General features: G+C 48.5%; 1 protein-coding gene across 1 annotated transcript in view; it reads right to left on the reverse strand.

Moving 5' to 3' along the window:
• Positions 1–25,134, reverse strand: part of LOC119385365 (indolethylamine N-methyltransferase-like) — a 74,386-nt gene that overhangs the window by 22,185 nt on the left and 27,067 nt on the right. Inside the window, exon 3 of the mRNA XM_037652817.2 lies at positions 24,692–25,068. Coding sequence (XP_037508745.1) covers positions 24,692–25,068 — 377 coding nt within the window. The remainder of the gene's footprint in view (positions 1–24,691; positions 25,069–25,134) is intronic.

Below are 25,134 nucleotides of genomic sequence, written 5' to 3' on the forward strand. Positions count from 1 at the left end.
ACCCTTCTATTTCGCGTTTGTGTGGGAGACTATAACGTTAATTATTCCAAACTTGTTATTTTGAGAGAAAAAAAGGTCCTCTGAGACTTGGAGGATTTACATGGCCGCAAACGTGACCTGCAGAACGAATCGCTATCTTTGAAGCATTTTATGCTGAAAGTTTGTCAAATATACTATTTCAGTCTTTTCCGGTACGTAAAATGCAAGAAGCTTTATTGTTCGCAGAGTCCGCGGAGTTCTCTGTATCCTTCTCGCACATATTTTAGAAGAGCCTCAAAGACCCGAACTATTTATGGACAGCAACACATTACATTTGAGGTGCCTATTGTGCTAAATGAAGTCGAATGCCTTCTAGACAATAGGAAGTACAATCTCCAAACATATGATTAGGATAGTTTTGATTGAAAAAAACACTAAATTCTCTTAATTATTGCTATGTGCTTCTAGTAGCCTATACGTCTGATACATTGTGACTATTTCTAGGAATGTCTTCCTTCTTTCCAGCATACACCGTGTATGTTTGTTTTCCTTCATCTATATGAGATGAGCACTCACGTCTAGTGTTTTAGTCATTTGTTTCACGTTGCAAATGTGGTAGTGTGTACATATGCGTTTTTCTGATAATGTTTTGATATTATACGCCTTACATCAATTTTCTACATGTACTTTCTCTCATTCTATCTTTTTCTTGCGAAGTCACAAAGCTGGGAGCCGACGGATGGAAGCAGAGAGTGCCGATAGATTAAATGAAAAAGAAGAAAGTGCCGCAGACAGGCCGGCCGGCGTTTTGACCTATCCTTGTCAAAAGACGCCTTGTCATCCTTGGCTTGTTTTATGTGGTTGACGTCATGTACCGTGTTGTCGCTGACGGTAATCGCCATCTGGAGAGAAGAAACTTTCCTGTTTCTTCTCTCTAGATAGCGATGTTCCAAAGCAGAACGGTGGCTCTGAAAATTAATATGGAGAAAATTGAAGCACACTTTCGGAAGAGAATAACGGGTTAAGAGAGGTAGCGAGGCAAAGGAATACTTAGGGCAGGTCGTGACCGCAGATCCCAATCATGAAGTTGAAATCATCAGAAAAAGGAAGGGGCCGAAGACATTTGGCAGGTCTTCTCCGATCATGAATTGAAGTTGACCAATATCATTCAATAGAAAAGTATATAACTGCTGCTTCTTACCAGTATCTCGCTACTGTGCAGAAACCCGGAGGCTTACAAAAAGGGTTCAATTAAAATTGTGGACGACGCAGCAAGCCAGGGAAAGGAAAATGATAGGCGTAACCGCAGAGTTGTTCGTGTTAAGGACAAAAGCTTGTGTTAAGGACAACTTAGTGGAAATCAAAAAGAAATGGGTATGGGCAGGGCTTGTAGAGAGAAGGCTACATAAGCGGTTGTCATTAAGAGTAGCAGACTGGATTACAAGAAAAGGCAAGCGTCAGGGGAGGAAGAAAGTTAGGTGGGCCGATGACATCAAGGATCTTGCGGGGATAATGTGGCCGCAGCAAGCACAGGACCGGGTTAACCGAAAAAAAAAAAGAAGAAACATATTGGGTGGGGAGGCCTTTGCCCTGCAGTGAGAGCAGTCAGCCTGGCGATGATGCCGCACTGGAATCCGGCACTCGTGCTGGTGGGTCTCATGTGAACGGGGCGAAATAGGAAAACGTCACCAAAGCGCATTTGTACAGTTAGGTCAGATGGCGATGTTTCGGCGTGCTTCCAAAGCGTTTGTGATAGCGTATGTCATACTATCTTTCGCGCTCATCCTGTCTTATTCGTTCCTTGCTTATGACCCTTACCGTCGTGCTCATACTGACTTGCGCTCAGGCTAGTGGCCTCGAGATCAAACGGAGAAGGCTCCTAGTGGCGAGCGCACGAAGCCCCGTAGTGTGGATAGCTCCTTGCGTCGTCTGCTAGCCACACCGTGTTCGCATGTGTGCGAACGTCATGCACGTCCTACCGGGCAACTTATTCCGTTGTGTTAGCAAAATATCATGCTTGTACTTATGCCTACAGGATATACGCAAGCATATCGCCTTCCGAGGCATGTATGCACTCTAACAAGTCGGTGCATGCACGTGTCGGTATGGCGCTTGGTGTAACCATCGTACCGTGCTTTCGCCAAAATCCCTTCAATGTGCGTGCCACTTTGTCGTTCAAGCACATCGCATAATGCATTTGGCGTCGTCCTAAACGAAACTACGAGATGCCGAGGTACATGTGAATGCAGAATTTTAGCGTCACCATCTCGTGAAGTGTTGGCGATATCGAAATCCTTGTGATACCGCAAACCATGAACTAGCGTCTGCAAAGACTGGTTAGCAGTAAAGAAGACTTCAAGCCACGCGCTTGTATAGCGGTATACGTATTCATGCAAATAGAAAAGCATAGAGCGCGAAGTTCTACAACAACTAATTAGGCAGCTACTAGAGCAAGAATTAAATACTTCATTGGCACAGTCACGCAACACCATTTATATTGTAGTATAGGTAGAACAAAGCTAAACACGTACAAATAAAACAGAAAACACATGAGCACAGTGCAAAACACGACTGTCACCGAAGGCCAGCACCCCATTGATTGGCAGATTGCGCTTCTCTCACACGTAATAGGAAAGTTAGGCCTGCTTCGTGCATTACTGCGTAAAGGGGGGGGGGGGGGGGAGGTGGGCATATATATCACCATCAGGCTGCAGTCAACGCGCTTTATTCGCTGGCAATCGGCTCAGAACTCTCACAGCGAGGCGCCGCTGTGTACAGTGCCGTTCACTCTTAGGGTGAACACGGCTCAGCGTGGCCGTGCTCCGTGGAGCGCCATCGCATCCGGCGCGGCCGCGCATAGAACCGAAACAGGTCCCCCTTCCCGGAGTTGTCGTCGAGCTCGCTTACACACAGCGCCATAATACCGGTGTCGCACCGACACTTTTGATCGCGATCAGTGCCGACACGGATAGTGTTTGGCTCGGATGTTATCCAAATCGCGATTAAAGTGACCATGCAGTAGCACCTCAGACTATGTCGTGATCAAACCTGCGATCAAATGTGCCCGTGTCAGCCCGTCGGCGCTGTCGGGTCCACGCTCCGCACAGCGTTGTCCCTACCCGCGCGAGATAAAGAAAAAAGAAAGAAAGAAAGAATGAAAGAAAGAAAGAAAGAAAGAAAGAAAGAAAGAAAGAAACAAACAAACAAACAAACAAACAAACAAAAACGAGAATGACTTCAGAAGACATGCAGCCACTCCGCCCGAGAAAGAAATACAGAAAAGGAAACGGCAATGACGTCAGAAAACAAACAACAACAAAAAGAAAAGTGGCTCGACCTCCGTACCTTAGTGAATCTCCGGAAAGGGAGACCCAAACGAAACGGCGGAGGCGCACACGAGCTCGCCACTCTTGCTGTACAGCCGGTACTAGATCGATGTATGGATGGATGCTGTGAGCGTACCCTTTATAACGGGGCGGTGACGTGCGCCACCAGGCTCGACAAAAATTAAAAAAAAATAACACTTTTTTTAAGTTGGCCTAATGCCTTGCCTATTTCGATTAATTCTATCTTAACATAGAAAAAATATAAATTCCCGGCCTATCATTCTGCCCCTTATGGCAGAATGACCTTATTTTACCCACTATTTTTGTCCTTTCTCTCTACTTTTCTGCCACCAATAGTCCAACCGTATCTTACCTATTTTTATCGCGGACGTGTTCAGCTTTGCATTGTTGTCACTAAAACCCAAGGCTTCATGTAGGCTCATGCCCAAACATACACCCGGCTGGATACCTTCACATTCAATCAGAACATGCTACGTCGTTTCCTTAGCTTTCCCACAGCATGTACTGTACTGTCGGCCGCAAAAGTTTGCGGGATCTGCAGCGCGTGGCGGAGCGACGCAAAACTGCATTGCTGCGTCACCTACCGTGATGCGGCGGGTGTTGAGGCTATCGGCCTCGGCGATTAGCTACGGTGCGTTTAGACAACGTGCCGTTGCCGGATCTAATCGCGGAGGCGGCGGCCGATAGCCTCAACACCAGCCGCATCACGGTAGGTGACGCAGCACTGCAGTTTTCTGTCGCTCGGCCACGCGCTGCAGATCCCGCAAACTTTTGCGGCCGACAGTACATCTTTATTCTTTACTGAACCTCGCTTCATAACTACGCGTTCTAAGGTAACCCGAGCTCGCTTCAAACAGTAAAGCACTTCCCCTTGACTTATGAAATGCCTCCCTCCTTATTTCGGTTTTGCGCTTTCGGCCAAGCAAGAGCAGTGCCATGACCAGACCATGGTGTAGCGCGCTCCAGCGCACAACGCACGAGAATAAGAAGCCACCTAAACAACGCTCAGTGTTAGCGGCGTAAGCAATTTTTATGTTTGCTACCCTGTGCTGCCGAGCAGACGAATTGGTGGTACTGCTTAAGGCACTGTACGCCGACACTCAGGTATTCGTACAGTGGGGACAAAAGAAGTCGTGCCCCATCCAAGTGACCACAGGCGTACAACAAGGTTGCCCCATGCCACAACTGCCTTCATGCTCTATGTCGCAGGTATGGAGCAACGTCTGACAAAAAAATGTTGCAGTGACTTAGCTCGGCTATGCCAGGATAACGTAACGTTAGCAAAAGTTCAGCTGATTGTTCTTAGCTTTCCTAATTGTTTAGGATTAGCTTGATTATCATGCTTACTGCTGCTCGAATGACACACACATGGTATACATATTATGTGGCATATGTATATTTATTTTGCCAGGCAACTACTTTGGGATCCAACGAGTTAAGCTTCTCCGCTCTTCCGCGCCATTGAGCAGCATTTACGCTCTCCTTCTCCATGGCTAAACCACACTGGCAAACGCCAGACAGAGGCGCTATCAAGCGGCTCCAGCGCAGTGTCAGACGGCGACTGCACAGCGAAGGCGAATAGCTGCGCGCGCGCCTGCGCCAGCACGTCTACCTCGGCTACGACGTCACTCCTCTGGAAAGCGCAGACCGGCGGCAGCGAGTCGCGCGCGGCAGCGGCGGAGTGCGCGGGAGGTGCCTGCTCCGATGCGCCAGTTGTGTGACATCACTGTTCCTCGCGCATGCGCAGCACGGCTCTTGAGGAGTCACGCGAAACTGGCTCGGCTAGGCCAGTGCAGCTAACGCTACAAAAGTGGGCTGGGCTTTGACATAAGCTACATGGAGAAAGATGCCTCTAACACACGACGCATTCCGGCACTGTTTTACGCCGATGACATTGTCCTCCTGGCCAACAGCTCTGAAGAGCTGCAGGACCTCCTGAACTTATGCGGCGAAGACGGCAAGGCTTCACATTCAGTGTCAGAAAGTCAGCGGCAATGGCCTATGCCCCAGCGGCCTCGCAAGAGATGTCGAGGCTCTCCATTCAAGGCAAACCCATAGCTTGGACCAATTAATACAAGTATCTGCGGATAACAATCACAACTTGATGTGACCGAGGAGGGGTTGAGGCTGCCACCCAGGTTCCGGCGAAGGAGGACTCTTGCGACGCTTCACACGTACAAGAAGAAAACCTCTTTAATTTACATATTTACAGGAGGTTTAAGAACCAAGGAGGAGGAGGAGAGGTTGAGGAAAGGAAAAGGCGCAACTTCTGCAACCCTAATTGGGAGCACGGCTCAGCGCCTTAAGAACCAAGAACCAAGGCGTAGAGACGCGCCTTAACATCACAAGGGCCCAGAGCGAGACGAGAGGGCGAGCGAAGGCCAGTGAGTCCGCAGCGCACACCCGACGCGCTCCTTTTATCTCGGTCCGAGCACGCGCTAGACGCCGACTGCGTATAACAGGCCTGCCGATGCGCGTTCCTCGCAGCGCACCAGGTGATTTCCCGCGTTCGTGTGGAACGCGGACAGCGTATGGCAGGTACGCTGATGAGCGTCCCTTGAAGGCCGGTTCCTCGTATTGCCGGTTACAACAGCTCGTCCGCCGCCCGAAGAGGTCACGTAAGGGCTGCAGTGGCGCTGCTCCCTGAAGTGGCCGTTGCACGTCTCCGTAGGCATCGCTATGATTGCCCACCACAACACAGAGACGCACACCACACAGCCGGTCTTACGGAAGGCACACCTTGACGTCGCAACGAACCACAGCAAACACACACTTAGTCACAGCGTGGGACTGTCCACAGCTGGAAAGGCCCGGTTGTCGCTGCCCGGTTGTCCACTGATCAAGCCACGAAGCGCTGTAGAAAGGCCACAGTCCGCAGTGGCTAGTTCAGCGTGTCCTCCATGCTCCGCTGTGGGACCAGTAGTCGTAGCTGGATATCGTGGGTAGAGCACTGCACGGGCTCGGGCCTACCCGAAAACCCGGGCCCGGCCCGGCCCACGACGGCGGGCCCGGGCCGGGCTCGGGTCTGAAGCTCCGGGCTTAGGGCCGGGCCCGGATTTGAGGTGGCGGGCTTGGGTTGGGCCGGGCTTGGACTTTGCTCAGTTCTTAAAGGGGCACTAAAGTGATGGAACGAATCGGTTCAGACTGATAAAGTGTACTCTGCGAATTCGAATGTAATTAGTTTCACCATCATAAGGAGAAAATCAAGGGCAAAGTTCCATTTTTAAATTTCGCGCCGAAATCTCCGCGCGTGACGTCAAGGATTTCAAACTGTATTGGTCGTATTTTGGGGACATTGGCTCAGCGAAACTTCATGAAACTAGTATGTAAAGTTTATAGCCCTCTCAGAGGTCAATGTACTTCATTTTTACCGATTAGGAACTACGTAGATCCCAGTAGACGCCGTCAGAATCTATGACGTCACGGTGTTTATTACACGATTTTCAAGGTGGCGTCAGCAATCGCATTTTTTTTTTTTTGCTCGTGTTTCTCGCTTACCAAGACTCTTGTCGCAGCGAGCGTGGTGATTATGGAATTTTAAGAGCAATTTACTGATAATAGAAGAATTGTTTTTTTAGTGCCTGTCACTTTCTAGTGTGTTCCTCATACGTCGCGCGTACATATACGTTTCACATTTTAGCTGGATAAAACGATTCTTTTTTTTGTATGTGGGGCAAGCTATTTGAAGAAGTTTTATGAGCGACAAGTACTGATCTTCTTTCGCTTCTTGCATATGGAGCTATTTCATCTGAAACGGGCGAGCTGAAAGTACCTAAATTGACCAGGCGTTTCTCACATCTCGCTACTCCGTGCTTTATTTGCATTCATTATTATTTTATATGCAAAATATTCTGTAATCGCAGTAATAAATGTAATATAATAAATTTATACTTATAACTCATCATCGCAAGTGCGATCACGGAGCCTCAAGGCGGGGAAACGTTATTTCAAGTTCCAGCCCTCCACTAAAACTAAAAGATTGCGCGCAGTCTCGTTGCATAAAATCCCTATAACATTTTTTTCCGTGGCTCCGTCTAGGCTCCCAGTGGTCATGTGAGACGAGATGGACATGCACAGCCTGCTTTGTTTGCCCACATTGTTAACATCTGAACGTTCATCTTGTTCCGCTTTATCAGGGGTCTCAAGCTCGCCTCAGCTAACGGGCGGCACTCACGAAAATTTACTTCCGCAAGGGCCCGGACAGTGACGAAGGTAGGAGTGAAGGGAGGGGGGAAGGGGGGGACAATAGGTTCTACCAGATGTCAGCTAACGTTGCCATAATAAAGAGCTCTTAAGCCTTTAGGCCCTGGAATTTTCATTTTTGTCGGACAAGATTTTTTTACGTGTTTTTCTGATAATTAGGAGCTCAGAAGACCACACACAAAAAATTGAGCCTGCGGTGTGTGCATTTATGGATTTCCAGGCAGGGCGTCAAATTACGTCATCAGGGCTCAGTGGTTGTGAAATGAGAAAAATTGCTTCTTTATTCCTAGTAATCATTCGAGTGTACGAAATCTGAACCGACGTCGTATTTGAGAATGTGGAAATCCTTGAAACAACTTCGGGTCCCGAAAACGGCGCTTACCCGCCTCAGCTTACCCGCCTCGACGTCACCCATGACTTCGGTCAAGCTTCTTCTTCACTGCGGCTCCGAACTCCGCAGAAATACCACAATGATGATGTTAATTGCTGTGGGGATCGTTGAAGAAATACTTCCCCAAGAATTAGCAGTTTTTGTTTCGTTTCCGAGGTGCTAGGCAAAATGCTTTGTGGTGTCCTCAATTGAGGACGCCAGGGCCGAAAGGGTCAAGGTTTCATATATAGGTCATTTCTCAAGGGTATTTGGCGGCAAGTTTCCACCAATATATCGATACCTATCTCCGAAATTACTAAAATCTGGACGCCAATTATACAATATACAATTTTGTTTCCCGGTTATTTATCAACACGTGGTGGCTGCAGGCGGTGCCTCACGAAAAAAAATGCTTTAGACCTGTCATGCCTGTGGAGCTCAAGAACGTACTTAAAGATAAAAAAAAAATTGGACAAAGACAGTCATGTGCGGGCTGCAGGCTGCTAGTGAGAAGTCCACGGGCCGTGTGTTTGAGACCCCGGCACTATATAGTGCGAGAGCTACATGATACTGCTACCACAGCGTTGGAATTTACAGAAATAGCATAAGTCCATTAAACATGTATGCTCATGTTTAAAGGCAAAGTATATTAGCTTGACGAAATATCTGGCTTGAAATACGAATCACGAATTCCATGCCGGTGGATGTCCCCTTACCTCGAATCATATGCATCCAATGAGTAAGCGTCGGTAAGCTTATTCGCACCTTTGCCCCGCCACGGTGGTCTAGTGGTTATGGCGCTCGACTGCTGACCCGAAGGTCGCGGGATCGAATCCCGGCCGCGGCGGCTGCATTTTCGATGCAGGCGAAAATGTTTGAGGCCCCTGTACTGAGATTTAGGTGCAGGTTAAAGAACCCCAGGTGGTCTAAATTTCCGGAGCCCTCCACTACGGCGTCTCTCATAATCATATCGTGGTTTTGGGACGTTAAACCCCAGATATTATCATTATTCGCACCTTTGTCACCAAACTTGAATGAACCCCGAAAATAGATCGCAATCACTTCGTCCACCTATTATTGCCAGTCCTACCAGTGTAGTCTTACCAGCGTAGGCCACCTTCTACCTGTAGAACATCGATAGGAAGGCATACACCATTATAATATGAACAGAAAAGAGCCCTGTGCAAGCCGTGCATAACAAACACTGCTGAAAATTGCAAGGACAAGCCCTCAGAAGCATTCATAGATTATATTGAAGAGTGGCACAACGCTCGGGAACGAGAGAAATGAAGGGATTAGCTGGACAGCTATCTTCATTCTGCAGAGGTCTAAAAAGACATCCTGAATTAGCTGCAGTGGTGGAAGTTAGGAACTACGACTGCCGACACCATCACATTTCTCAAGGCAGATGTGCGCCTCTGCGGCTAGCGCAAGCAGTGCAAGAAACTTTAGCGCGGTAGGACATGTGATGGAACGGCGCATGGTGTGCTTATAGTGGAATCTATTTATAATTTGACTTTTTGTACAATAACATGCGAACAAATAAGCTATAAACATTGCTACAAAAGCTTATAGACTGTATATAACAGCAGCAATGTGATATATGAGAACACTGCTATGACAAATAGTTGCTTTTTTTCCTTTCGACTTATAAGTATTTCAAAAGTGCACGTGGTGCGCGCGGTTCGTTATAATTTATATCTAGGTTAGTGTATTTACAACAAATTTGACATGTTCCCTCTATTTCTCTTGATGTGGCAAGGTGCTACTATGATGAAGATAGGTGCTACATATCCAGAAGGGTGCACGGTTGGCTTTCTCGTTACAGCATGCTTTAAAGGAACACTAAAGGGGAAAAAGCGATTTTTGGCGTGTTAGTACATACTCTTTCATAATTCCAAAATCACCGCGGCTGCCGAGAGAAGACGCATGGGACGCGCGAAAACGCGCAAAAAGAAACTACGGCTGGTGACGCCACCTTGAAATTCCCGCATCAAACTCATCATATAGATTTTGTTGGTGTCTGCTAGGTCCTACGCAGTTCCTAATCGGTAAAAATGAAGTGCATTGTCTTCCGAGGGGGTTGGGGGGCATAGACTTAACATACGAAGCTTCAAGAAATTTGGACAAGGCAAAGTCGCCAAAATACGAAAAATATGCTTTGAAATCCGTGTTGTCACGCGTGGAGATTCTGGCGCGAAATTTACAAATGAAACCCTGACCTTGATTTTCTCCTTTATTAATGCATCTGTGTTGGTGAAACCAACGGCATTAGATTTCTCAGAGTACAATTATCAATCTAAGTCAAATTCATTGTTTCACTTTCGTGTCCATTTAAATTTCAATACAGAGCGCAATAAAAACTAAGTGAAGAGTTCTGTTCTCTGTCCCCTCCGTTTTTATTGCGCTCGTTATCAAAACCGGACTCATGCTGCAAATCATTTTTCTTCTCACAATATCTGCTGCAAAACGACGATGATCCCGATTGTACTCCTAGAAAATTAGGTACAGTATATAACTGCCGAACAAACGTTCATCGTACCCAGTAGTCCGATCAACTGTTTCCACGGAGAGCCAGCCCCATTTTATACAAGAAAATACCGTAGATTAAAGTATACTTGCTAGCGAAGCATGCGCCAAGCATGCGTAGATATTTGATGCTTAAAACGCCCTTGCTGTCGATTCTATCTTCGAGCAACACCACCTAGATTAGCCTCCCTACCTAGATTATTGGATCTGGCCCCTGTCGGTCCCGATCTGTGGTCGGGCCGGGCCGGGCCGGGTAGGCGAAATTTTTTCTCGGGTTCGGGCCGGGCCCGGGTCTCTCTTTGAGTCGCCGGGCCGGGCTCGGGCGGGTAAATTTGAACGAGTCCCGGGCCCGGGCCGGGCACGGGCCGAGAATCGCGGCCCGTGCAGTGCTCTAATCGTGGGTACAGCGCAACATCAGAAGGAAAAGAAAACGACACACAGGAAAGAGCGCTGACTTTCAACTAGACTTTATTGAAGGTGCTCCGGCCGCTTTTATACATGGTGCAGGTTCCGTGCGCATGCTCGATTCCGTGCGCATGTGTCGTTTTCTTTTCCTTCTGATGTTGCGCTGTACCCACGATATTCAGCATGAACCAACTCGCCCAAATCAAGCTCTTGTCGTAGCTGGACTTCTCTTCTGCCTGGCTTAAGCGGGAATAGACGCGTTCAAACCCAACGCCAACGCTGAGAACACTCAGCTCTCCCGAGATCCACCAGGTTTACGTTACTGCGAGGCTCCTATCTTAATTCGTTGCACTAGTGAAGCCTGCATGGTGGTGACCAGCTGACTAAGTGATAGCGTCCCAAACCAGACGAGTGCAACTTTTCACATGCTGACCGAACCCGAGACGGAAATACGCTTGGAAGTGTGCTCTTTGAGACGTGTGTCTGCAAATCCGCATGAAAAGACCCGGACGCTTCACAGAATTTCTATCCTCGGTGCAGAAAAGAGGGGATCCAAACTGCAGGATTTGTCTCCGGTCGCATGGAGACAGGAGCGTCCCAACGACCCCTACCTGCATGCGAAAGCCTTCCTCTGGCTCAAGATCTAACAGACAAAATATCTTTGAGGGAGTGCCCTCTGAAACCCCAGACACCACAGAAAATGCATCACCTTCCTCGCCACTGAAGAAGTTGTGCACTGGTAATCTGGTATCATGTCGTATGTCGCTTTCTCCAGCTTTATCATAGTGCTCCCTACAACTGACCGTTCCATTTTGGCCGTCCTGCCCATCAACACCTCTGTACACTGACGACAGCACATCCGACTGTATACTTTCTCCATTGACGAGTGATTGCGCACTCTTTTCCTGCTCACTCAAAAAAATGGCAACTGCACTAAACCGAGAAGTCAATCTGTCGTTCTTTACTAGCGAGTCATTCACCTGGTTTTCGGCCCTGATTGTGACGCCTCTTACCGCAATTGGCGGTATACCAGAATCGGCGGCCACCAGCTCAAAGCTTTCTTTACTAAAGTGGCCGCCAGTAGCCAAGAAACCTTTCTGTACTCCTTCAGTGCAGCTATTCAGGGGCAATTCTACCTCTTCCTTATAGGAATCGTTTTGACCTTCAGGGCAATCTTTGTGAGGCAGTTTGCTATGTGGACGAACGCGTGCTTTCTCTGAATGGCGACGGACGCTGTACTCATCACCTAGCTCAGTCGCGCATTTAATGTTACTCTCGCACGGTATATCCTGAATTCCTACATTTTCTGCATCCTGATTACTGGCACGTTTCGCCTTTACGATCTGCAGCTGAAGCCGCAGTCGTTCCAGCTCTCTTTCTTGACTTGCAGCTTCTTCTTTACGCCTGAGGGTCTCTCGCTCTTCGTCTTCTTGTGCCCTTTTTATCCTTTCCTCAATTAGCTCCCAGCACTCGGCAAGCTCCTCGTCATCCGCGCCAGAATCCTTAACTGCCTGTATAGGCACCCGTCACTGACCAGAGGGCGCGATGGAGCTCTTATTGAACGCCTAAGTGTTGAGGGCACCAGCCGCCAGGGATACCAAGAAAATGAAACGCTCGATGGACACGTCGACGTGCTCAAGTGTCTCCCTTTTGGGCGCCTCTTTCAACGAACGCTTCCTACGTGCGTTCGCAATCACCTCACGGATGTTGCCACCGCCTTCAATGCAGCACAAACGCGTTTAGAACGCGCTGGTTTCAGGCTGTGGCAAGGCAGCACAAACGCTACAAACGCGTTTCTTTCACTTTCAAAGTCACTTTTTTTCTTTCAAAGTCACTTTCAAGTCAAGGAGCGTTTCTGAACGTGGAGGATGCGGAGGATAGACACTCGATTTTGCTGCGTCTACTCGCTAGGCTGTGTTTTCTGGCGCTACCATCGTATCTCGGAAACTGCATTGCCGGGTGCCTATTAAATGTGGCTTTCTATGTATAGTCGCCACCTCAATCCCCAGCTCTCGCACAACAGCACTAAATCCGGTTTCCTCTATTTGTTCAAATCCATGGTCACCCCGTGCAGACTTCCGTTGCGCAAACTGCCGTGAAGGTACCTCTAATAAACCCAATCCTTCACAAAGCAGCAACTAATCTACCCCTTTGGATAAACATCACCATCTATCCAAAACACCTGGTGGAATCTCTACAGAAAGTGAGCACTCACCAGCATCGGTACCAGGAAAGAACACGAACCGATCCCGCCGCTGCCAACCAGTTGATGTGACCGAGGAGGGGTTTCAACCCTTACAAAAATCAATTTAGACAGTCTATAGACTGTCTAAACCCGTTTTTAGAGTGCCTATAGAGTGTCTAAATATATTTACGTAAGAGGAGGCTGCCACCCAGGTTCCGGCGAAGGAAGACTCTTGCGACGCTTCACACGTACAAGAAGAAAACCTCTTTAATTTACATATTTACAGGAGGTTTAAGAACCAAGGCGTAGAGACGCGCCTTAACATCACAAGGGCCCAGAGCGAGACGAGAGGGCGAGCGAAGGCCAGTGAGTCCCCAGCGCACACCCGACGCACTCCTTTTATCTCGGTCCGAGCACGCGCTTGCCGATGCGCGTTCCTCGCAGCGCACCATGTGGTTTCCCGCGTTCCTGTGGAACGCGGACAGCGTATGGCAGGTACGCTGATGAGCGTCCCTTGCAGGCCGGTTCCTTGTATTGCCGGTTACAACAAACTGCTCCAAACTACTAACAGAGCTATGAGGTAGATCTAACAGCCAAGGCGAGGACCCCACGATCTTTCCTCAGCTCTAAGGCACTGTGGTCCTTCAACCGCTTTGAGGTATGCAGGGCTCTGTGGAAGGGAGTGGCTGTGCCGGGCCTCACTTTCGGAAATGCGGTGCTGTGTGTATCTTCACGCACAAGGCAGGCTCTGGAGACCCGACAAAGAGAGGCCGGCCGCGTGGCCCTCGGCTCACAGAGATGCATTACCAAACGAAGCAGTACAGGGCGATGCTGGATGGTCCTCCTTTGAAGCGCGAGAGGCCGTGGCGAAAATCTCCCACGGGCGGTGGTTAAGCGGAATGTCCGACGACATGTAGGCCCCACAGATATGTACATCCATCTGCGCTCTCACAACACCAAATGGGTGATCCGGACTAAAATCCTCACCGAACGGTTCAGCGTCGAAAATATCTGACTCACGACCGCTCCGCAATCGGCTCAGAAAAAGTCGGCGATGACAGTGTACCGATCTAATAATAATAATAATAATAATAATAATAATAATAATAATAATAATAATAATAATATTATTATTATTATTATTATTATTATTATCTGGAGTTTAATGTCACAAAACCACGATATGATTATGAGAGACGTCGTGGTCGTAAACAAGACATTGAAAGGGAACGTTTATACGACAACTCCAGGGGAAGCAGCCTCCTCTCTTAGGCTCGTGGCGGCGTACTTAGAAAGCGCTCCCTGCAGAACAAGTACATACCGAGCGCGTCTACGACCTTCCACCGGTGCAGCGCGGCCGCGGAGACCATTCAACATGTTGTGCTTGAGTGAACTGACCTGCAGCCCGGACCACCCGAGCCTCCGCTCCAGCAGACGAACTTCAGTGCCCTGGCGACAGCGCTGGGTTTCCGCTAGGGCGCCTCTAGTTTCCGCTAGAGTTACTGTATATGCTACCTTTAGGTAGCAGAGTTGCGCATCTGTCTTCCAAACGCCGCTAGCAACCATGCATTGCGGAGAAGCTGACGCTCGGGCCATTTTTTTTTATTTCTTGACGCCGCCGCTGCAGCGAACTGAATTAACAGTAGTCATCGACAGCCAATGTTTATCGTCGGCCTTCGACACGCCAGACATGTTTATGGGCGACACGGTAGGCATGTCGCCTGCAAAAACGGCGTGCGACTTTACCGCATAGCTGTGGTTGCTAGCCGGACCTATGCGCAACTCTGTTACCTAAAGATAGCATATACAGTGACTCTAGTTTCCGCAGACGCGGTGCGCCCCCTAACTGGAAAGCGGTTGTAAAATGCTTCGCATTTAAAAAACAAAGCGACGACTCAAACACTGGTGGCGCACAAGAAATCAGCCAAGTGGCCCCAAAAGGGAAGCCAAATAGGTCTGATCCGGGCTATGGCCTGTAGATCGGCCGTTGCAAAGGGCTACGCCACAGACATCATCATCATCATCATTAGCACCTTTGTGTAGCCGAAAATTCCCTAGACAAGTTGACGAGGGGCAGGTGAAAGTTTTGGAGGAACTCGACGGCGTGTCTTTTTCTAAAGATTTCGTGTATCTGGGTTCTGCTTTCTTGTGCTACCTCGCGAGTGTTCGCTTAAAAGTTACATAGATTGATAAGGGTAGCAGTAGTCTCGATTTCGGCGTCACTAAGTACTCTGCGGTCAGTTTGGATGAATCGTGTTGCTTATCATTGGTATTCCGATGTGTAATGCTCAGTGCGCTCCACAATGAGGGATTTGCCTCGTTAAGCCTCACCGCTACACAGTGACGGGCGAAGAAAACTAAACGTCTTGCTGTGAAGCTGTAGCCCTTCGTTGCCGGAAAGAGTTCGCTGACGGAAAGGGGTTGATTAAAGATTAATAATAGGTAAACTATACTCGGCGACAACTTATTTTAACAATGGAGCGAAGTCTACGGAGGCGGGGCCTCCGCACATTCGTGCTGCTCCGCAAGTAGTGCGGCAGCTTGCGGCTGATTTCCGTTTTGCTCGCTTGCATCGTTAATGCGTTTAGAAAATTGTATACATGAAAAATGTGAATAGAAGAGGCATTTTGATTGCTCAGACTACATTTTAGTGTCATATTACGAGTATATTTTTCTTGGAAAACTAAACAGCGCGTTTGCGGCCGCACACTGACCCACTGCGTCATTGACGCCCTGTTTACTTTGGAAAACGGACGTGCGGAAAAGGTGGTGCTGTCTAAGAAATGGAGAGAAAAAGAAGGCATTCTTGCAAAGTGAACAATAACTGTATTTTACCTACGACTTCCCTCAACTGTTTGAGTCTAATAATAAAGAAGTATTTATTTCTGCAAGGCAAATGACAAAATTATCAGTACACTTAAGTACATTCTGGTCGAACTGCGAAGTGGGACGAGACAGGAAGAGAAAGGCGGGACAAACGAGCGCAGAATAACAGCTGATTTTATTGAATGATGAAACCAGCCTTTTTTAACAGCCTCAGCCCATAAGACACGTCCCCCTAGGGGCTCACACAGGAACCGCCAAAAAGCCATGAAAATAAGCACGTTAAGGAGTTATCAATGAAACAGCTGAAAAGCTATCATAAAGACACGTAACAGGCTATAAAACCATGACAGACAACATGAAAAATTGGCCGCGTATCTGCGTGCTTCGCTGCGAATGTCGTTGAAAGACGATAGTCTTCTGCCGGCCGTACTACATGAGTCCTGGTCTCATCCGCGGCCACCCGTGATGCTGTTCTCGTACCATTTGGGGAGAGCCTAGCCACTGCCGTCTGGCAGTGGCATCGGGAAACATGATCTTGTGCAGAACACAGGGCAACTGCCAAGTGGCAGCACCATATCGTCGGCAGAGGGCATTTCGCGCATAGCTTCGCATTTTCAGCGCAACTTAAGAAACACTAGGGTCTTTAGAATTACGTATCTATGTATATAATAGTGTATCAGGCAGATAAGCCGAAGCGGTGCTTGCCTGCAAGTGGCCTCTACGGCGCATGCTCGCCACTTGTCTGCCCTTTCCTGTACCGGGTATAAAACATGTGCGAATAAAGACTGGGGGGCTTTTTCCGTATGCTGAAAACCGGTTGCTGTTGTTACTCAGTAGATACCGCACACGATATATGGTGTCAGAACGTGAAGCCACGACCACAGTGCTTGTGCACGGTAACGCGGAAGCATGGACCTTGTGAAGCCACCGGAGCCGCTGCACTTCACCAGCGATGTCAGTAAGCAGTGGAACCTTTTCAAACAAAAGTTCGAACTTTTCTTGACTGCCTCTGAGCCAGATAAAAAGCCTAGACATGATGCCACGAAGATTGCCTCATTGCTAACTCTGGCAGGCGACGACGCCCTAGAAGTTTACAACAATTTCACCTTCGGGGACGACGAGAGCCAAGAAAGTTACGCAACTGTCATCGCCAAGTTTGACGCTTACTGTGCAGAACGCCTGTATTAGGTGCACGAGCGCTACATGTTTCGGAAACGCATCCAAGCTCAAGGTGAGCCAGTCTAACAGTTTGTCAGAGAGCTCAGAAAGATGTCTCGGTCCTGCAACTTTGGCACTATGGCAGAATCGTTCATTCGTGACCAAATAGTATTTGGAACAAATGATGACAAAGTCAGACAAAAGCTGCTGCAAGATAATAAGTTAACCTTGGCTAAAGCGGAAGAAGTCTGCAAGGTTGCGGAAATGTCTGCCGCGCAAAACGAGATTTGGTCACGAGAACAGAGACAGATTGATGCTGTCAAACGACGGGAGCAGCAGCAGTGCGATGAACAGCCAGCAACATTCAAGTGTGGCAGGTGTGGACGCACACACGGTCCGCGAAGCTGCCCTGCATTTGGCAAAACATGCAGGAAATGTCAGGGGCAGAATCATTTCGCTGCCCGGTGAAAGGGGAGCAGGCAAGCCCAGGAAGTAAGGAGCACCGATGATAGCAATTCGGAATTTGCCATCTTGGACGTCGGTGTCAACAGCGTTGGAAGCGCGTGTGACCGTGACTGGGTGGTCAGAGCGCAAGTTGCGGGCAGGACACTAGAGTTCAAGGTTGACACAGGATCACAAGCCAGCCTCGTGCCATTCTCTGCCTACAAGAAGCTGCAGCCAAGGATACCATTGACTAGAAGTAACTGTATCCTACGATCTTACAACGGAGGAGTCATCAAACATCTTGGCTTCATGACTACCACGGTGACCGTCGGAAGCAAAAAGGCAAAGATTGATTTCTTCGTCGTGAAGAAGGACCGGCAGGCCATACTGGGACTGCGAGCGAACGAACTGCTTAAACTGTTCTCTCGCACCGTTAATGATGTCGGAATAAGCAGCAGCGAGGAAGTCGTCCAGCAGTATCGACGCCTTTTTTCTGGGACTGGATGTATCAACCGCCCATACCGCATGGTTCTTCGAGAAGACGCTGTCCCAGTCGTCCGGGCAGCTCGCCGTGTGCCCCGTGCCTTAAGGGAGCCTCTGCGCGAAGAACTTGACCGCATGGTCAAAGCCGGCATTATAGCCAAGCAGGACCAGCCGACGGACTGGGTAAGTCCTCTGGTTATCATCAGAAAAAAGGACGGTAAACTAAGGCTATGCATGGACCCGAGGAAAATTAATCACTGTCTGAAGCGCGAGCATTACGAGATGCCGCGTCGAGAAGATATCGAATCTGAATTAGCTGGAGCACGTTTTTTCCGCGCCTTGTCGCCAACTTGGGGTTTCACCAGATACCCCTGCATGATGAAACGTCAAGAATCTGTACGTTCGCGCTCCCTTAGGTCGTTACCGTTTCTTGAGGCTCCCCTTCGGCATAGCCTCCGCCCCAGAAGTGTTTCAAAAGTCTATCAGCGAAATATTCGAGACGCTGCCAGGTGTGCGAGTATACGACGATGACGTCATCGTGTGGGTACCACAAGGCAAGAGCACGATGAGAGGTTACGAGCGGTAATGGAAGCACCACAGAAAGCTGGCCTAACGTTTAATGAAGACAAATGCATCATTGGCGAGAGCAAGATTTTTTTCCTTGGTGACGTTATTGCAGCAGACGGCATACGCCCAAATCCTACCTTGGTCAACTCTCTGCTAAGTATGCCACCACCGAAGGATAAGCAAGCAGTGCAGCGCATGCTCGGTGTCGTAAACTATTTGGCGAACTTCCTACGATCAGTCACAGACCGAACGAAATTGCTTCGCGACTTGATAAAAAAACAGTATGTTTGAGTGGACGGAAAACCACGCTAAAGAATTCATTCATTCATTCATTTATTGATACTGTTAGCCCTGAAGAGGGCCGTTACAGGGTGGAAGGTACACATAGTTTACAGGCAAAATTTGCTACAATATTCTAGTGATATTTTGCAGGATTGTTACGAACGACAGCAAAACTATACGAAAAGAAAAAAAACATACTAAAGAGTACAAACAGAGAGCAGGGTAAAATGCATCGTGTTCAAAAGCAAAGGACAAGCGTAGACAGCATCGCGAGACTGTTCAAAGCATATACGCAGAACAAAAGTTACATGTAGCCGTAATATGTTATACATTTAAATGCCGTTTGACACTTTCTTCAAATGACGTTAGCGAAGTACATCTGATAGTGGAATCGGGTAACATATTCCATTCATCGATAACACGGGGGAAGTAGCTGAACCGAAAGCAGTCATTACGAGAGGCAAGGGGCACGATGTACATATTATGGCGATGCCTGGAATGTTCCTGCGTGCTAACCTGAAAGAAAGCTGTATGGGTAAGTTTAAACTGATTATGAATTAACTGGAAAATAAATTTTAGTCTCTCAATCTTCGTCGTAATTTCCAAACTTTCTAGACCGGCTTGCGCACAGAGCTCGGAAGGAGAATATTGCCGACGATATTTATTAAATATGAACCTAGCGCTAAGTCGTTGTACCCTTGCTATTTTATTGCAGTTCGGCTGAGTATAAGGGTCCCATACAATTTTGGAATAATCAATAATTGGCCTGACTAAAGTCTTGTAAGCAAGGCACTTTATATCAGGGGGACCCCGATAAAGGTTACGCCTGAGACTGTATAGTGCCTTAGTTGCCTTCGAGCAGACATGGTCAATATGGGAATTCCATCGCATATCAGGTGTAAACAATATTCCGGGATATTTGTACTTATCTGCACGCTTGAGCTTGACGTCGTCAATCCGGTAGTCATAATTCAGCATCTTTTTCTTTCTAGTTATAGACATAAAAACTGTTTTTTCTGGGTTTAAGGTCATTTGCCAGTCTTCACACCAATTACGAATTTTTTGAAGGTTGCGGTTTAAGTTAATTTGATCATGTTGAGTCTCAATTGCGCTATACACAACACAATCATCAGCGAACAACATAATCGGGACACTGACATCATTTGGTAGATCATTTATGAACAATAAAAATAAAAGAGGGCCCAATACACTGCCCTGCGGAACTCCAGAATTTACTGCAACCAGACTAGACTTCTTATCTTTTATTTGAACAAACTGCTGCCGAGAAGTAAGATAAGATTCAAACCATGATGATTTGTGACAGTTTGAGCAAAGGTCCGGTGCTGGCGATTTTTGATCCTAAAAGGATTACGAAAATAACATCAGATGCTTCGCAAAATGGACTAGGCTCCGCTCTCTGGCAACGTTATGATGATTCGTGGAAGCCAATAGACCCTTTTCGAAAAAGGGCGCCCCTAGCGCCGCGCACGCAAACTACAGTCTGCCGCCATTGTGAGGGCACCGCAGCAGACGACGCAGGCTTCGGCAACGTGCCTGTGCGTGACATTTCAGCACCGCCTAATCGTGAACAGTCGTCAACGTTTTTCGTAGAGACGGCGTGCTGCAATGGTGCAGACGTGCTGCGTTCCCATGTGCCACCATCGAGGATATCGCGACGAGAACAACGATAAGGTACGCGATAAAACTTGAACAACGAGCGCACGTGCTCTCTCTCCGTACGTCATGTCAAACGGACGTGCGGAAGGGCGCTTTTTTGTAAACGCGCTACAGAAACGACCGTGCTTATTTCACAGCGCCATGTGTAGCCTTGCTTTTACGAATGAATAGTCTTCTACCGAGTGCCTGCATGCGCTGAATTGCGATAGATTGTCTGTGCCGAAATACTGCGAGGGTTCGTAAGGCCAGCCATAAAAATAAAAATGAAGTTGCGTACCGTTAATTTAGTAGCGACAGTACTCGCATATCGTAAGCCACGTGTCAACATTTTTTTAGTACAAACAGGGGCGTAGCAGAAAATTGTTTCGGGGGGGGGGGGGGGGGGAGTGGCACCACCTTGATCACAAGTGGGGGCCGAGCAAGCAGATGTGGTCGAGTGTCATTTTGTGCTCTGTGTGCCATGGCAAAAAAAATTTTCGGGAGGGGGGGGGGGCACGGGCCCGGTGTGCCCCCTGGCTACGCCACAGCATACAAATATACCCAACCCGTGGCGTCCGGAAAATAATTGCGTGGTGAGGCTTGCGGCAGACAGGATTTTCACAGTGACGTCCTTCCTTTCCTTCGGTGAGAAGTTTGTAGCTTTCGGTGAAAAGTTTGCAGCTTTGGCGAGCGTTTTTTTTTTCCCGGTGCGGGCGCGTACGCGAGTTGGCTGTGGTCACGGTCCCGCAACCGCGGAAATCGAGCCAAACTGCTCGTCCAACCCGTTGAAGGGTACAAAATTTTGCTCATTGTGCAGCGGAAGCGCCTCAGAAAGACCAACGGAGAGTACTAAGAGCCCGTTCAAGCACGTAAACGGTGAGATTTCAGCGGGTGACACGAAGAACTAGCCGCCAACACAAACATCACAGCACCCACGCATTTGACGGCTCGCTTTCCATGCCCTCACGATGGCGCTGGCTATCCCACGCTCCTTTGCGAAGCGAAACTGACGAAAAGCCCACCGTCAGGTGGCGTATTTATGAAAAGGGTCTATTGCGTATGCCTCACGTGTCTTAACAGAAGCGCAACGAAGATACTCCCAGATAGAAAAAGAAGGTATGGCTGTTGTATTCGGGTGCGAGAAGTTTCACCATTTTGTGTACGGACGTAACATTATCCTTGAAACCGACCACCGACCCTTAATAGCAATCTCTGAGAAGCCGATCGGAGAAATGCCGCCCAGATTGCAGCGATGTTTTCTTCGCTTACTTAAATACCACTATAAGCTGCACTTTGTTCCAGGAAAATGCTTGGTGGTCGCCGACATGCTGTCTCGAGCTCCCGTGGGAAACACAGAAGAAAACACCGATGATGACGTAGAAGTTCACGCTGTAAGTGTGCTTTCATCACTTATCAGCGAAGCAACTTTGAAGCGGTTGACACAAGAAACTAGCAAGGACGACTACTTGAGTCAAGTCCTTCATTGCTTGGAAAGCAACAGGCCAGTCTGTGGAACACTAAAACAATTTGAAAGTGAATTGGTTGTCGTGAGTGGTGTGTTGTTTAAGGGATGCAAAACAGTGATACAATCAAGCATGCGCCCCGAGTTACTTCGAAGAAGTCACGAAGGCCACTTAGGGGTAAATAAATGCAAATCTTGAGCGCGTAAGTTGCTGTTCTGGCCTGGTCTGAATGCAGACATTGAAGCACTCATCAGAAGATGCCCACTTTGTCAGAAGTATGCAAAGCGGCAGCAAAGTGAACCGCTCATTAACCGCCCAGTGCCGAAACATGCATGGTACCGAGTAGGTGTCGATATTTTTCAGTGGGCCGGAAAATCGTGCCTGTGCGTTTTTGATGCGTTATCCAACTTTCCAGAGGTGGAGCTTCTACAGGACACAAAAACTGCCACAGTTGTGACAAAGCTCAGCTCAGTCTTTGCACGGTACGGAATACCTATTGAGATGTGCACCGATAATGGTCCGCAGTTTGCGAGCCATGAGTTTGCATTGTTTGCAAAAAAGTACGACTTTAAACGCATTACGTCCAGCACGCGGTTTCCTCGCTCAAATGGTCTCTCAGAAAAAGGTGTTGAAATCGTGAAAACGCATTTCAAAAAAAAGGCGTCAGAGATGAAAGATGATTTGTGGCTTGGATTGCTCGCTTACAGGACCAGTCCGCTAGAAGGCGGTCAGTCGCCTGGAGAGTTGCTTCAGGGCAGACGACTTCGGACAACTCTTCCAGACTTCAACGAATATCCAAGACAGGTGGTAAAGAAACATGAACAGTACCGACCCCCAAGACGGAGTCTTGCACCGCTACAGAGAGGCCAAGTTGTCAGGGTACGAGGAGGGTCGTGGTCACCGAAAGCAAGGATTGTTAATGCGGCTGATCAACCCAGGTCGTACCAGGTCGCCACCGAAGACGGCAGTGTCTTGCGCCGCAACCGACAACACCTCAGGGCTACGGCTGAACCTTTCAGCATTTCGCCTAGTGTTGACGACATCCCCGATGACTTCCAAGAGGACGGGTGCCCTGTCCAGGTCCAGCCAAACGACGCAAGCGCACCTGACGCTACGCCATCGACGCGAGAACCAAGAAGGTCAGAGCGCGAAAGAAGGCAACCACGGCGGTTGAGATATGACAACTTCGAGCAAGTTCCGTCAACTCAAAACCTTCTGAAGTGCGTGCGCAAACTTTCGATTGGTGTTTGGTGCTGTGCGTTATTTTGAGTGTACCTGTTTTTCGTGAAAACGATAACGTGATTTAGTTTTCATTGCAAGAGAGGAAGATGTTATCAGGTAGATAAGCAGAAGCGGTGCTTCCCTGCAAGTGGCCTCTACTGCGCATGCTCGCCACTTGTGTGTCCTTTCCTGTACCGGGTATAAAACATGTGCGAATAAAGGCTGGGGGGCTTTTTCCGTATGCTGAAAACCGGTTGCTGTTGTTACTCAGTAGATACCGCACACGATACAAATATTAAAGCAACACACCACCTAATACTTACGTATTGATGTTGCGCCTCATATATGCGTAATATTTGCTTTTTCATCGACAATGTTCGCAAGTATGAAAGAAGCTACCAGTTCAAGATTGCTGGGCGTTCAGCAAGTGCTTAAACTTTGGCCGGGTGGCTGAATGGTGTGACAGACAGACAGACCAAAATTTCTGCGTTCAAGTATCCCAAGAAAGACTATCGTCCTTGAGAACGCAGTGTATGAGAACGATTGAGCGCCGGCTCCGCACCTATGCCCCCACACGGGCGAGGACGCCCTAAGCGGCTGCTCCTGTCGCTATATCAAAATTTCGCGGAAGCTTCATGACCAGCAAAAGTATCGAAGGACTCCGGTATAGTTTAGCCAGGAGGTGGGAAAGTGAGGGCGAAGACAAAGTAAGGAGGAGGCGAGAGGGTAAAGCATGGCATAGCCTTGTGTTCAGCGAGAAGCGGGAAGGAGGAGTGAGGGTGAGTGTTACATGAGGGTGAGCGAAAGGGGGAGAGAGGACAATATTGAAACAGATAAGCAAAGAAAGACAGATGAAAGAAGATGATGAAGAAGCACGAGAGAAAGAATATGAAGAATGATGAAAGAACTCGCCAGGTGGTGGCCCTTGCTTGCCAGCTGTTTTCTCAGATTGCCCGGGGCTGGAACTGGCTTTTTTTACTCCGACATTTCTCAAATATATCGCATGACGTTCTTGTAATGCATTAGATGAACATCAGTCACATTATCCAACAAAATTATCGATATTTACGCTCCTTTCTCGCATTCAGTTTACTTCACATAGCTCATAAATAGAATCCACACACATTCTATTCGCATAAATTCATCATCACCTATTCGGCATTTTCCAACTCTCTGCGCCAGTATTTCCAGATGTTTTTGTAAGGAAAAAACAAACAAACCTGTACAGATCAGATTCTTTTTACATTTGCACGCGCCTTTAAAAAATGTAATATCGAAATTTCATAGCGTTATTATGGGCTTTCAGTTCCATTCAACGGAATGACTATCGTAATTTAATATAGTGTGTATTTTTAAAAGAGGCTCTTTCACAACGAGGGTAGCCAACCGATATTAGTCGGTACGGCTCACGGTGGGATGACTGTATTGGTGACGTGGCAGCTGATTGCGAGAGAAAATTGGTGGCGAGAACAGCCGATCACCACAGTCGGTTCCCCTCTTTTCCGCAGACCGAGGCAAGCGGTGGCTATGCCAGAAGTTCGTAGCCACGGCGGAGCGAAAAGGACGTGCTTACGTTTTGTTGGTGAGCTGCGCGGTGGCGCCGAGCATGCCGTTCAGGTTGAGTGCGTTGTCGCGGTCGTCCTTCAGCCAGGTCTGGAGCAGCGAGCGCGTCTGGTCCAGGAAGTGTGCGACCACCAGGGAGTCGACGTGTCCGTTGGTGAGCAGCAGCGGGAATTGCACCATGGGTCCGCATCCCAGGTCCAGGCCTAGCGGACCGCCGATGTTGCGCCGCGACAGCCAGCGGTGCGCCTCCTCGCCAAGAAGACGCAGCTCGCGCACGTGCGACGGGTACACCGAGCCGCTCAGTACGCCGGGGTCTAGGAGCTCGCGCAGGCGGTCAATGGGCACCAGCCGCTCGGCGTCCTCGTCCTCGTCGCCACCCCTGTTGTCCTGCGCGCGATTAAGTGCGTCCTTGGGCGTCTTTTCAATGGGAACACAGTGCGACTTTCCCAGTGA

The sequence above is a fragment of the Rhipicephalus sanguineus genome, chromosome 3, assembly GCF_013339695.2.
Source record: "Rhipicephalus sanguineus isolate Rsan-2018 chromosome 3, BIME_Rsan_1.4, whole genome shotgun sequence".
NCBI classification, from domain to species: domain Eukaryota; kingdom Metazoa; phylum Arthropoda; class Arachnida; order Ixodida; family Ixodidae; genus Rhipicephalus; species Rhipicephalus sanguineus.